Here is a 13,947-nt window from a genome sequence, read left to right on the forward strand (position 1 = left end):
ATAGTATTCCAATCTATATTAAAGTCACCAAGAATTAGAGTTTCCTGGGGTAATTGGTGGAGACCCAACTGAGATAGTCTTCTAAGATGGGTATGTTGTTACCTGGAGGTATGTACATGCAAATGATATAGAGGACTTTTGGCATTTAAGTGGAGTTTAGTAATAATGGCCTCTACTTTACTATCCTGGGTTGGACAGGTAGGAAGGGTGGTGATGTTAAGGTTATTCTTAAATAAAATTGCTACTCCTCCACCTTTACGTTTGATCGGTCACATCTAAGTATATTATAGCCTTGTGGTATAATTTCAGTATCTTTAGTGACTGGCTTTAGCCAAGTCTCTGTAAGGCAGAGAATGTCAAAATGGTGTGTGTCAAGGAGGGCATGTAGGTAGTGCACTTTATTATTTACACGTATGTTAAGATGTCCTATAAGGAAGGTATTGTTAATGTTGGGTCTAGATACATGAGAGGAGGGATGTAAGGGGCCAGGGTTGGGGTGAATGTCACCATCTAGTAAGGTGGGATTACCTGGTAGGACTGTGAAGTTGCTGTTAGGAAGAGTAAGCAGTTTGCTTTTTTTATCTGAGGGTATGTAATAATTAAGGTGGGAGTATCTGTGAAATTTAGGTAGGAGGTAGGTAGGTGTGGAGTTAACATTTGAGAATGAAGTGAGATAAGTGTGGAGAGAAAAAGTGTGTTTTTTTGCATAATTAGGCTGTATATTGAGTGGGTTTTCAAAGTAGGTAAGAAGGTAAGCTGAAAATAGGGTAGTTAGGAGTAAGACAGAGAGTATAAGGATTGTAGCCCCAAATAGGAAGGCTGTAAAAAAGTATGCCAAAAAGCATGCATGTACTAAAATAAACAATTCCTTCATCTACAAGCAAATACACCACATAGGTTGTATAGAGTTGAGAAGTACAGAAAAGTCCCAGCAATGAAAAGGGGGATGGTGGGAGGGTAACCTGGACTGCAACAGTGAATACACTCGAACATCTACATTTATGGTAGGTACACAACTCTACTATGTTCATCGTGTTTCACTGTTGCAGTCATTACACTTGGGTTGAATCCCAAAGCTGAGGTTGGGAGGCTGGGCCTAAATAGGATTAGGAGAGGCTACCAGGCCCTGCAGGACTGCAGTGGCAAAGCCTGCTCTGGATTTAGAGTAGAGAGGTAAGTGGTAGTGCTTTGTGAAGGTGTGCACTGAACTTCGGGTTGCAGCTTCTAAAGTGTCTTTGGTTGGTACTCCTCTGAGAAAAGCTGCTGAAGTGGCTGCTGCTCTTGTTGAATGTGGCCTAATGCCCTTAGGCACTGATTTGCCATGTTGTGCATAGCAGAAGCGAATGCAGTGTCCTATCCATTTTGAAATTGTCTGCTTTGAGATAGGCTTTCCTTGTGATCCTGCAGCATAAGCTACAAACAGCTGCTCAGTTTTTCTGAAAACTTTTGTTTTGTCCAAGTAGAATCATAGCTGCCTGTACATGTCCAAAGTGTGCAGAAGTCTCTCCCCTTTATTCTGGGGATTTGGATAGAAAGTTGGCTAATGAATAGTTTGGTTAAGAGCCACACTGGAAACCAACTTTGGCATAAACGTTGGGTTTGTCCTTAGAGAGACCCTGTCCTGATGAAAAATGATGAAAGGTTCCACTGCCACTAGTGCCTGTAACTCTGAGACTCTTCTTGCTGAAGTTATTGCTAGGAGCAGAGCACTTTTCCATGATAAGAATTTTATATCAGCTGTGCTGGCTGACTCAAAAGGAGGCAGTGTGAGTTTTTCTAAAGCAAAATTGAAGTCCCAAGTAGGTATTGGTGCTCTCCGTGGGGGTCTTATGTTTCTTGTCCCTCTGAGGTACTGCCTTAGTAGTGGATGCGAAAAAATAGGAGGTTCAGTATTGTAATGAGCTGAAATGGCAGAGGCATGGATCTTAATAGATGAAAAGGAAAGGCCTTTGTCCAGCATCTCAGTTAGGTATCGTAAAATCTGAGGTATATTTGGTACAAGTGGTTCGAGTCCTTGGGCCTGCTTCCAAGTACAGAATCTCTTCCATTTTTCTGCATAGGATTTCCTAGTGCTGGGCCTCCTGGCTTCTAAAATAACATCCATAACAGCTTTAGAGAGAGGTGTGGTTCGAGTGACTATATTATCTGCCAAGCAGCCAGATTTAAGGTTCTGAGTTGACTGTGCAGAATCTGGTTGTTATGTTAAGTCAGGAGATAAGGAATTTGAGGTAAAGGCCAGGCTGGGCCTTGAGACAAGCTCTTTAGGATTGGGTACCAGTGCTAGTGTGGCCAGTCTGGGGCAATCAGGATCATTTTTGGCTTCTCTTGTCTGACTTTTAGGAGTACCTTGGGAGGAAGAGGCAGTGGAGGGAAGGCATAAACTGTCATGGTTTCCCAGCTGAATGAAAGAGCATCCACTTTCCATGCTTGTGAGTGATAAGTCCTTGTGCAGAATTTCTGTAGGTGGCAGTTGTGAGGGGAGGCAAAAAGATCTATGTCTGGGCGTCCCCATTTCCTTGTTATCATGCTGAAGACCTGTGGATTTAGTTTCCATTCATGTGGATCCATGAGATTTCTGCTTAGTTCGGTCTATTTTTCTTTCCTGGCAGGAATTGGGCCTGCAGATGTACTTGACAGGTCAGTGCCATGTTCCACAAAGTCATGGCTTGCCTGCAGAGGGGTAGGAATGTGTGCCCCCTTGCTTGTTTATGTACCACATAACTGTGGTGTTGTCCGTCTTTAGCAATAGTTGTCCTGGATGTAATAGATCCTTGAAAGCTGTCAGGGCATTCTGTACAGCTAGCATCTCTTTTTGATTGATGTAAAGATGCATTTGTTCCTTGGACCATGTGCCCTGAATACATTTTCCTTCCATGTGCGCCCCCCCCCCCCCCCCAGGCATAATCCGATGCATCCGTTGCTATTGTTTGCCTGGGTATGGGCAAGGTGAAGGGCTGTCCCTTGTTGAGGTGACAGGCCTGGGACCACCATAGAAACTCCTGTTGTAGACAGGAAATTATAGTTATTACTGTTTCCAGGCTGTGGCAATGTTGAGTCCAAACACTTTTTAGATACCATTGTAGTTTACTCATATGCAGTCTTGCATATGGAATTAGTAGAATGCAGGATGCCATGAATCCCAGGGCCTGCAGAATTTTTCTTGCAGGGAGCTGGGTCTTTGTTGCCATCATTTGAAAGTAATGAGTCAGTTGCCTTTGTTTGGCGGGAGATAAGCCATCTGGGCAGTTGTATTTAAGCTTGCACCCAGGAATATTATTTCTTGAGAGGGCATTAGTTTTGATTTCTTTTCCTTTACAGTGTACCCTTGGCAAATTAGTAATGTTTTTACAAATGCCAGATGTCTTAGTAGAATGTCCTTGTTCTCTGCTTGAATAAGGCAGTCGTCCAAGTAGGGATATATTTGAATTCCTCTTTGCCTGTAAAATACAATTACTGGTGCCAGGTATTTTGTGAAGATCTTGGGCGCAGTAGATAAGCCAAAGGGCAGTGCAGAGAATTGGTAATGCATTGAGCCAGCTATGAATCTGAGGTATCTTCTGCAAGATTGTCTGATTGGGACATGCAGGTATGCCTCTTTGAGGTCCAAAGTAACTAGCCAAGCCTTCTTGCCCAGCATGGGTAGAAGTTGCTGTAATGTTAACATTTTGAATTTTGGAACATCCAGGAAAGTATTTAGGATTGACAAGTCCAGTATTGGTCTCCAGGCTTTGTCCTTTCTGGGTACCAGGAAAAGTCTTGAGTAAAATCCTTGTCCCTGTTCTTGCTGTGGTACTCTTTGAATAGCTCCCATGTCCATGAGAGCAGCAATTTCCTTTTGTGCCTCTACCCATTGGTTTTGTGGCAGGTTCGGCATACCTTCTGATTTTGGAAGGGTGTGAAAGTGGACCCTATAACCTTGAGTAATTATATTCAGTACCCATTTGTCCTGGGTAATTATGTGCCAATTTTGTGTGAACAGTGCTAGCTTTCCCCCTAGGGTAGCTGCCAAAATGTAAGTGCTTGGCCTTTGTAGAGGGAAGTCATTGGGACTGTTTCCTGTAAGGTTGTGATTTGTCTTCTCCTCCTTTGGGGGTAGAAGCACCCCATTGTTTAGATCTGTAGGATCCTTGGGGCTGAGATCTGCCTCCTGGGTGTCTGTATCTGCCTCTTTGTGACCTGTCTGAGACCTGAAAGGACCAATTTTTTGAAGGTCAGTTTCTACTAAACCTAGGTGGTTGCACATGTAAGAAATCCTTTACTGTCTGCATAGATTTTGCTTTATTCTCCATTTTCTTTAACACCTCTTCTGCTTTAACACCAAACAAAGTATCATGCTGTAGTGGAGCATCCAATAATTTTACTTTAACATGTTCTGGTAAACTTTGTTCTTTCAACCAAGCATGCCTTCGAATGACAGAGCCTGTAACTGCGGCTCTGCAAGAAGCCTCTAAAGAATCAAATCCACATTGAAAAGTATGCTTTCCCACTTGTTCAGCTGCATGCAATAATTCCTGCATTTCCTTATTGTCAGGATTTTCTGAGTTTGTAAGCATTTTCTGTTTTAACAAAGACATAAGGTACTGTTGGTATTTAAGCATGTGAAACTGGCAGTTTAAAACCCTTACAGCTAAAGTAGCAGAAGTGTAGACTTTTTTCCCCCATCTATCCAGTGCTCTGGAATCCCTATCAGAGGGGACAGGGTTTTTTGTAGTGGAAGCCTTAACCCCTTAGGGACCCTGAGAAATTGTTTCTGGGTCAGCAGCAGGGTTTTTATAAAGAAATTTATGAGAGTCAGGGACCCTGTAATACCTGTCTGGCTTGACTGGTGCAGGGCGTAAAGAATCAGGAGACAGACTGGATTCAGAGAAAACATCATCAACAATATCAAGCACAGGGGGGATAGCTAGGGGCCTGTGCTGAGGCAGTAAAAGAAAATCTCTGAACCTTTTCTTGGATTCTGAATAATCCTGGCTCTCCAGTGGAAATGTTCCCTCATGGTGTGCAGAGTTTCCCCAAAAGAATAATCCTCACGTGGAGAGGCTGAAGGTATAGATTCTTCAGCATCAGAGTCCTCATAGGGAGGGAGGGAATAACCCTGATCTGAAGAGGAATCAGAGGAAATAGAAACCTGGTCAGAGGAATCATAATTAGTGTCTTGCCTAGGCCTTTTTTCAGGAGGGGGATGGGATCCCCTGATCAAAGTAATTAAGTCTTCAGCCATTTTAAGCATCTGTTTCTTTGGCATAGATGACTGTCCAGGAGAATGCTGTACTTGTTTCCTTGTCTTTACTGGTGTCTTTGACTGTACCTTGGCTGTTGCAGAGGACTTAATAGTAAGCTCTGAAGGTCTGAAAACACCCTCAGAAGCCGATGCCTGCTCAGCGGCTCCGGACCCATCTGAGGGAATAGTTTCCGTAGGCCCAATACCTTGAGTATCCAAAGGCCTAGTTGTCTCCACGTGGGAGTCAGGTACAGCCTATGGCTCTGAGGTAGTGGGTGTCAGGGGCTGCGAAAGTGCCTCACTGAGAACCAGCGACTAACCTAGAAGAGGCCTCGTCGTCGATTTTGGACCTCGGATGCCTGTCCTTTTCCTTGTCTTTGCACTTTTTATGAATTCCGGTCATCGGTTGTTCTGACGGCATTATATAATTAAACCTTCGGCCAAAGTAATGTAAGGCAAAATCAAACAGACGTTTAATAGTGCATATGTTGAATCTAGCACAAAACCGACAACTAGTAACGTCGTGGTCAGGGTCTAGGCAAGGAATACAGTAAGAGTGAAAATCCTTATGAGGTATTTGCTTCCCACAACAAATACAATTGTTAACTTTTACTGACATCAGTTCTGGAGCAAGAAAAAGTTTCCCCAACAGGGTACTTAGCTTTATTGAAGACTTCGGTTCTGAAACTCTATTTCAAAAATCTCAGGAGTCGGCCGACCGGCACTTGCGAACTGCTTTTGCTTCGGGCACCGCGCGACAAGAAAGAGTGAAGAAAATGGCATTGGTTGCATCTTTTATACCCTTGGCACACTGACGTCAGGGAAGAGGTGACATCAACCGATGCCGGACCAAGACTTTGGAACTCGGGCTGACTGCAGGTAGCCTGCCAACAGGATAACCCAAGTGTAATGACTGCAACAGTGAAACACGATGAACATCAAAGTTTTATTTCTACATAATAAAGCATTCGCTTGCTTCCTTGTGCATACAAACACGCTTTTATCTAAAAATAAAACATTGTTTCAAGCCGCTTTTTTAGTAAATTATAATTTAAAAAACATTCAGATCATGGAAGTGTAAATTGGTCATGCCGTACTTATTGCACTGATGTTAATATGGTGAGAGGGTGTGTGCTTCACTCCCGAGTCCAGTATAACTAAGAGTGCATTAGCATGAGTACATACTTGTGAAACATTTACTTATTGCCAACCTGTTAAATTAACTGCAACTACAATAAGATTGGCAAACAAGATCTGAAGAGAAGCCAGGCTGCCCTCAAGGCTACGACAACCAGAGGGATCAGCAGAAAGTCAGTCTGGCTGTCCCCTGCTTTACTCAATCCAACAAAGCACATAGGCCTGTCAATCTTCATGTCCTGCATTGTCACATACAGTGCAGGACCTCCGTGAAATGGCACCAGTTAGTCAGAGAGTCGTTGAAACCAGATATCTTGCCCTTGAACTAAAGCACCATAATTAGAGATGACAGAATAGTGCTTAAAACTAGGGATTTATCTGCGTCCAATACATACAGACAGCTCAATCATGCCTCGCTGTCTCTCATTAGAGTAGCGCACCTGAGATCATTCACAACCACCCGGTGAAATAATTTGTTAAAAAGCTCAGGCAGGTTGGCAATAAAATAACTGTTTCACAAGCATTTACTCATGACAATGCACTCGATTATATTGGCCCCTACAATGACTTATGCACAAATATGGTATGACTAATTTAAAACTCCACGAATGGAAGATAATTTAAGTTAGTTTTTGCATAAAAGCGTATTCACATGCACAAGGATGCACGAAAACACTTTTTTTATGTAGAAATAAAACTTTGTTTCTCCAGTTCAAACATGATCTTTAAAACAAGGCAGCTAATGTGCTTTTTTCTAACTTGCATAGTCTGGCCTCAGGTACTCTAAGTGAGAAGTAGTAAGGCAGTTTTAAGCAATATTTTATTACGCAGTTCTTTCAGAATAGGCTTATTACTAAACATTCCATTTAAACCTAAATATTGCTGTGCCCTAAATGTAATAATCCATTTACTTTCTTCTTTTTCAGTTAAGTTAATAATATCATCTCATCTTATACATTCATGGATAACCTGCAGTATCATAAATTTAAAATAATGTACTACTAGTTTCCTTTATATGCTTAAATGGAGCATTAGTCTCTACACTTCTTCTTTCTGACAGGTGGTCACCTATTCATTCCTTTAACTTATGGTTGGCTTTCCCTATATAAAAAAACTCACGTTTCACATAGGTTCACAGGTTTATAGGTTGGTACTGGGCTATCTGCCCAAAGGCATATATTAGCCCAGCCACATTGTGCGGTATTCACCGCCCCTTTAGTAGTTCCATAGACCCTTGTACTAGCAGCTAGTACCCTTGGCCCCTATCTAGTAGTGCTGTTGGTGTGATCCCCGGTGCGAACTTTCTGTTACCCATCCACTCATCAAGGTTCCTCTTGAAGAGTGATAGTGAGGGGCTCTGTCTTATGTAGATTGGGACCCTGTTCCATAGTAAGGGAAGTCTCTGCGAAAGGAATCTATCCCTCCAGCATGTTCTATTCATTGCTGTGTTGAGGTTTATATCCCTAGAGCGTGTAGCTCAAGTAGATTTGGTTTTGCTAAGATGGAGCATGTTCAACAATTCTGGGTTGTACATGGCTCTGTACATTAGACAGAGATCGCCTCTGAGAAAGCGGTATGCAACAGAGAACAGACTTAGTTTTTTCAATCGTGCTGCATAGGGCAACTGTTTGAGGCCAGTAATCCTCTTGGTTAGGTACCGCTGTGTTCTCTCCAGCTGCTGGAGATGTCTAGCCAGGTACATTCCAATTGGTGCATTGTACTCAATAATGGGTCTGATGAGGGAAGAGTAGAGAGGCACCATTACATCCTTATCAAAGGAAAGCTGACTATCTACTTGGGTCCCTAGATCCCTTATTTCTTCTTCAGATTTCAGGGGATTACCTCCTATGTTGTAGTTTGCGGGTACTCTTTTTTTTCCAAAGGGGATTACTACACATTTTTTTGCATTTAGCTTGAGACCATGGCTTTGACACCATGCATCAGTCTCATTTAGGCCCTTCTGGAGGATCTCCATGTCAGCCAGAGACTCTATTATAGCACCCAGTTTGCAGTCATCTGCAAACTTAGTCAGCCACAGCCCTTCCGTGCTTGCCTGTACTTCTGAGAAGTATATGTCAAACAGGAGGGGCCCCAGGTCAGAGCCCTGAGGCACCCCACTCATTACTGGTCTGGATTCGGACATAGATCCCGCTACTCTTACTTTATGGGATCTGTCTGAGAGCCAGTTTGCGATCTATCTTGTGACGTAAGGGTTTATGCCCAGGCTGGTGAGCTTATCAATAATACCTGAATGGGGAATGGTGTCAAGTGCTTTAGCAAGATCAAGGTAAGCCGTGTGTACCTCCTTTCCCTTATCTATAGCCTGAGTAACTGTCTCAAAGAAATCCACCAGGTTCAGGAAGCATGATCTGCCCTTGACGAAGCCGAACTGTGTGGGATCCAGCGACTGGAGGTTCCCAATCTCTCCATTTATGAGTTCCATAATGATTCGCTCCATAGCCTTACAGATCAGACTGGTCAGGCTTATTGGTCGGTAGTTCCCAGGGTCAGTTGTGGCCCCACCCTTGTGTAGCGGGACCACCGTTGCCGTGCGCCATTCTATGGGCACATATCCTGTGGAGAGGCTGAGACTGAACAGGGTATTAAGATGCGGGGTTAATTCCTTTTGAGCTCACAGATGACACAGCCTGGGACACCATCTGGTCCCATGGAGGCAGTGTTTTTAGCTTTAGACAGAGCCTTGTTAACCAACATATCAGTAATAATTGGACTTACACAATCCCCTGGAATGGTAATAGGCCCTGTAGGTGGTGGTGGTGGTGGTGGGGGGGGGTAATTTGCACTGAACCTGTCAGCCAAGATGTTGGCAATGTCAGAAGGGTCAGTGTATTTTGTTCCATTTTGTACTAGCTCAGAATAGACCTGAGCGTTGCCATTTAGGTTTTTGACGTAGCCATAGAAGGCCTTATGGTTATCCTTGGCAACTTTCTTTTCAAAATTAGCTTTAGTTGACTTGATGAGGGCCCTCAATTTCTTACATGTTGCCAAATAAATGTTTTTAGTTTCACAACTATCATATGCTTCTAACATAAAAGTTTTTCTATTAACAGGATGTATAATACTTTCATCTGTATACGGTCTGCACATCTACTGCAAGCGTTAATTCCCCTGTTTTTTACTTCTTTATTTATTAATTGAAGTAATTTGTTCTTTACAGCACAATCTATTTTTCAAAGTTCTAGATTTTTTTATATCCAAAGTTCAGTCCTTTCCTTATCTGTTGACCAATGTCTCCTGATTATATTTCTGACATCTTCAGTACGCCTACTGCATTTTAATATGCACCTATAACTATTCGCCCTACTAATATTATTATTATATACTCAGAAAATATAAGCCTCACTTCTAACGGTCTCTTATTCTTTATTTCTTGCTCTGTGTTAGTTATCTTATGATGATTATATCCTCTGTGAATAAATTCCCTTGTCATTACTTCTGTTTCATTATACATAGTACTATCCTGTGTATTTAATCTAGCCATTTGTAGCATCTGATTTCTAACTATATTATCAAAAATGAAAGGTGGATGCATGCTAGTTTGATGCAAATATGTACTTTGTTTAACATTTTGTGTAATACTCAATGGCTTTGGTCTGTGTATTAAACTGAAATTTATCCTTGAGATGCCCACGGGCCAGTCTGATACATCCCAATACTAACTGCCATGGTAAGTATGCCTACCTTCACAGTACGCTGGCTTCACATGCAAGAGAGGAGAGCAACCCTTACTAAAATTACATTTGTATATCTACATTTACAACAATTCAAAGCTCATACTTTCAGCATCACTAACATGCTTGAAAATGCAATTTACCTCATGGAAAGTTAAGAGTAAAAAAACTGAAAGTCTTCTGTATATATTAAGGTCTCCGAAAATAGAAACATTCTAGCACTCCAGACATATTTTTCAAAGTTTTACAAGCAAAATGCTCATAATATTAGCTTACCTCATCTGAAGCATAGTGATTCTTAGCAAGTAGAGTGTTGCCCATGTCAATACAAGTAGTGAAACTGTCTGCTCGAGCATCAATTTCGGCTTTAATACCCTGGTGGAGCTTGATAACCAAGTCAGCAGAAGCAACATCTCTGTTAGGGAGAATATACAAAGTGTTTAATGTTGCTATTGTAGCACTTCAACTTACTTAATTCTAACTGGATTATTGTGCAGCTAATGTTTAATGTTTTGAATTTACTAGTTTTAATATATATTGTCAAGTTAGTGAAAAATATCTACTCAATTTTGTTAGTCTAAGTTCATAATGAATTATTTTATATACAGAATCCAAAAGGACAGAATATGTGCTTACCATAACAGGATATCTTTGATGTGAATCTTGGTTTCATCCAATGACCAAATGTTTGGGATCAACATTAGTAAGAAATTTCTATAGGCTACCCTGCACAAGAAGGTTGACTTCATACATGTACATGTCAGATGGCTGCACCATGTTTCATTGCCCAGATGCAAAGCTGAAGAATCATAGGACATATATGGGGTGAAACAATTAAGATTTAAGCTAGAATAAAAAGGAAAACACAGAAAGGTTTGTGACAATGCGACTGGAGACAGCAAAGGAGCTCCAGCTTATAAGACCAATTCTAGTAGAACAATCTGTACCTACTGCACCAACCACACTATGAAGAATGCATACAACTTCAAAATGCTGGGCCACAAACTTTGAAAGACCTGACTTAGAAACAGTGAAGCCCATAATCAAGGTTGGCAGGAACAGAATCCTATTTTTCTGAAACAATCATATACAGGTAACCTTCTCCGTGTATTCCAAACATGAAACTGTAAACTGTAAGCCACAGAGCATTACTCTACAGGTAACAAACTTAACAGCCACTTAATAGTAGCTGCACGCAATACATTTGGCAATAGATAGTTATATACTGTCAGTGTCTAGGCAATATTCGTACAGACCGTGCCAAAATATGGTACACACTTGCCAGTATAGAAGGGTCAAGTTCTCTCAAAAGAATGTTGATTAATTTCCTCGGTTTTTAAGTGTCTCAATCAGGCAGCAGACATTTCACTAAGAAGAAATTAATTTTCGGTTCAGTCCTGCCAAAGAAATTAGGCTGGCACTACAATCAAGTAGGGCATCGCTTATGACTTTTTGATGATGATATCAATACAGAAGGCATACACTGTCCAAATCTGTTTACATTATATCACGGAACAGAACTTTTCCAGCTTATAGTGTTTTACTGCAATGCCAAAGATTTATACGTGAAGACCTCTCTCTAGTTGAGTTTGGAAGGTTGTCACTTTTAAATTTAGTTTATACTGTTGACTCTGTTCTGTTTAATTAATCTGACACTATATTCTGGATTGATGCAATACAGAAAGTTTGGAGATGCGAGTCTAGTTAACAAGTTATCTTCCAGGCCATCATATAACAAGGCCACACAGCTGCTAGCAGTGAGTAAACCTCATGTTTCTGTATCACATGCCTGTGGTGTCGTCTGTTATCACCTTTAATGTCCCTGATTGACACGCTGACTTGAAAGTTCTCAGTGCTACAGTCAGATTCATCACCACTTTCAGACTGACATCCCAGGAAATCACAGATCTGTACCATTTAATTACCTTTTCGAGGACTGAATGTATTCTCCTATGCTCCAGCCACAACTAAGGCCTCCCTGGTCAGGGATCACAAATCTCATTCCTTGACTGTTTTTCAGTTACTGAAGACACTAAGCAAACTTCCTTCTAACAGTGGAAATCAAAGGCATTTTGTGCAGAAACTGGTCACACACCTGCTAAATGTAGCTGAGAAACAATTGTACTTTTTCCATGTGCAGTCTTGGCCAGAGGAACTACAATGCTGACATATAACACAGTGTCCTCAGGAACATTCTGGCTGATATGCAAGTCCCATGAGCCACACCTGCAAAAAAAAATTCAACCAAGAAGTCCTGTCCTTCACAGGAACAGTTTGTTCTGGTCTGTGCCCAAGAATGCCCTTTATCAAAGAAAATATTTTTGCTTTCCAGTGCAGGACTTAAGTTAGACAAATTCAGGGAAAACAAACACTTGCCTCCCCCATTGTGCCTTTTTAGGCAAAGTCTCGAAAACAACATTACCAACATGAAATTAACCAATCAGAACAAAATACGTGTCATGCTGCTAAATGCTAGGAGCTTAAACCAAAAACTGTACTCCTTGGAATCACTTCTTTCACTAGAAGATGCACATGTCTGTGCAGTCACAGAAACCTGGTTCAAGGCCTCAGAGAGTACTCCCGCCTTGCAAGGCTAAAATGCTTCCACACCTTTAGACCACAAAATGAACATGTGAAAACCAAAGGAAGTGGTATTTCAGTCTATACAGAAACAAATTCACATCCTGTCTAGTTAGGCTGGGACTCCATGAAGTTACTCCAGGTCCAGGTTACAGTAGGTAAGACCCCCATTCAAGTCATAGCCAGTTACAGATCCCCCTGCACGGCTCATGACATCCACAAAGCCTACTTGAAAAACCTGGAGACGATCTAAATTTTACTGAACACACTGGTTATGGGGGATTTCAATTATTCCACCATCAACAGGGAAACCTACGCTCACTTTAACTCACTAGCACAAAAGTTCTTTGACTTTGTTAATTCAAATGCCATGAAACAAACTGTCCATACCCCGACAAGGGGAAAGATTAGTTGTGTAAAATCTTACCATAACCATAGATGTCCTTCTATTCCATGTTGCAGTATTCTCACATGTGGGATCCTCTGCCTCAGGCGACCCAAACGTGCGGCTCATATATAGAAGCTGACTGCTGTAAGGTGCGTGGGACATCACATGCTGGGACCATAAACCGTGGGCAATAAATGTGACGTCCACATGCACAGAAATAAGAACTGAATGCCCAGTCGAACAATAGACTAAGAGCAGCTGAAAAGATGCCATCCAGAAAGGGAAAAGGTCCTATAGGGGAGGGGGGTAGGAGGGAGGGAAAGGAATGCTGCAACATGGAAGAGAAGGACATCTATGGCTAGGGTAAGATTTTACACAAATCTATGTCCTTCTACACTCATATTGGAGTATTTTGACATATGGGAGAGCAGCAAAACTCAGCCAGGTAAATGGGTGGAGGAAAAAGTAGCAGTCTTCAAGAATCCATGGAGGATGGCTTTTGCAAATTCTGGCCTAGCTCTGAAGATGTTGTCTAATTTATAGTGTCTAGTAAAAGTGTGGACAGAGGAGCATGTAGCTCCCTCTAGGATGGTGGCTGTATCAAGGCCTTTCAGGAAGGCCTCTGAGGAGGCCACAGCCCTGGTAGAGTGGGCTCTCACAGTGTGGGGTAACTCTTTACCACGGAAGGAGTAGCATAAGGATATACTTTTGGAGATCCAGGAGGATATGGTCTATTTGGATACAGCTTTCCCCGGGGCCCTGGGGTGAAAGGATAGAAAGAGTTGGTTGGACTTTCTGATGTCCTTAGTCTTATCCAGGTAGAACCTCAGTTGCCTGTGAACATCCAGGGACTGGAGCACTCGCTCATTGTCATTCTGTGGTGAAGGAAAGAAGGTGGACAAATGGATAGATTGGTTAAGTGACAGTTC

The 13,947-nt window shown here is 42.0% G+C and overlaps 1 protein-coding gene across 2 annotated transcripts in view; it reads right to left on the reverse strand.

Annotated features, from left to right (window-relative positions):
- LOC122792927 (spectrin beta chain, non-erythrocytic 1-like) overlaps positions 1–13,947 on the reverse strand; it is a 1,986,067-nt gene that overhangs the window by 175,472 nt on the left and 1,796,648 nt on the right. For both annotated transcript variants that reach the window (XM_044060498.1, XM_044060499.1), the window contains one exon: positions 10,327–10,465. In XM_044060498.1, coding sequence (XP_043916433.1) covers positions 10,327–10,465 — 139 coding nt within the window. The remainder of the gene's footprint in view (positions 1–10,326; positions 10,466–13,947) is intronic.

The sequence above is a fragment of the Protopterus annectens genome, chromosome 2.part0 (assembly GCF_019279795.1).
Source record: "Protopterus annectens isolate FY-2018-M chromosome 2.part0, PAN1.0, whole genome shotgun sequence".
In the NCBI taxonomy this organism is placed as follows: Eukaryota; Metazoa; Chordata; order Ceratodontiformes; family Protopteridae; genus Protopterus; species Protopterus annectens.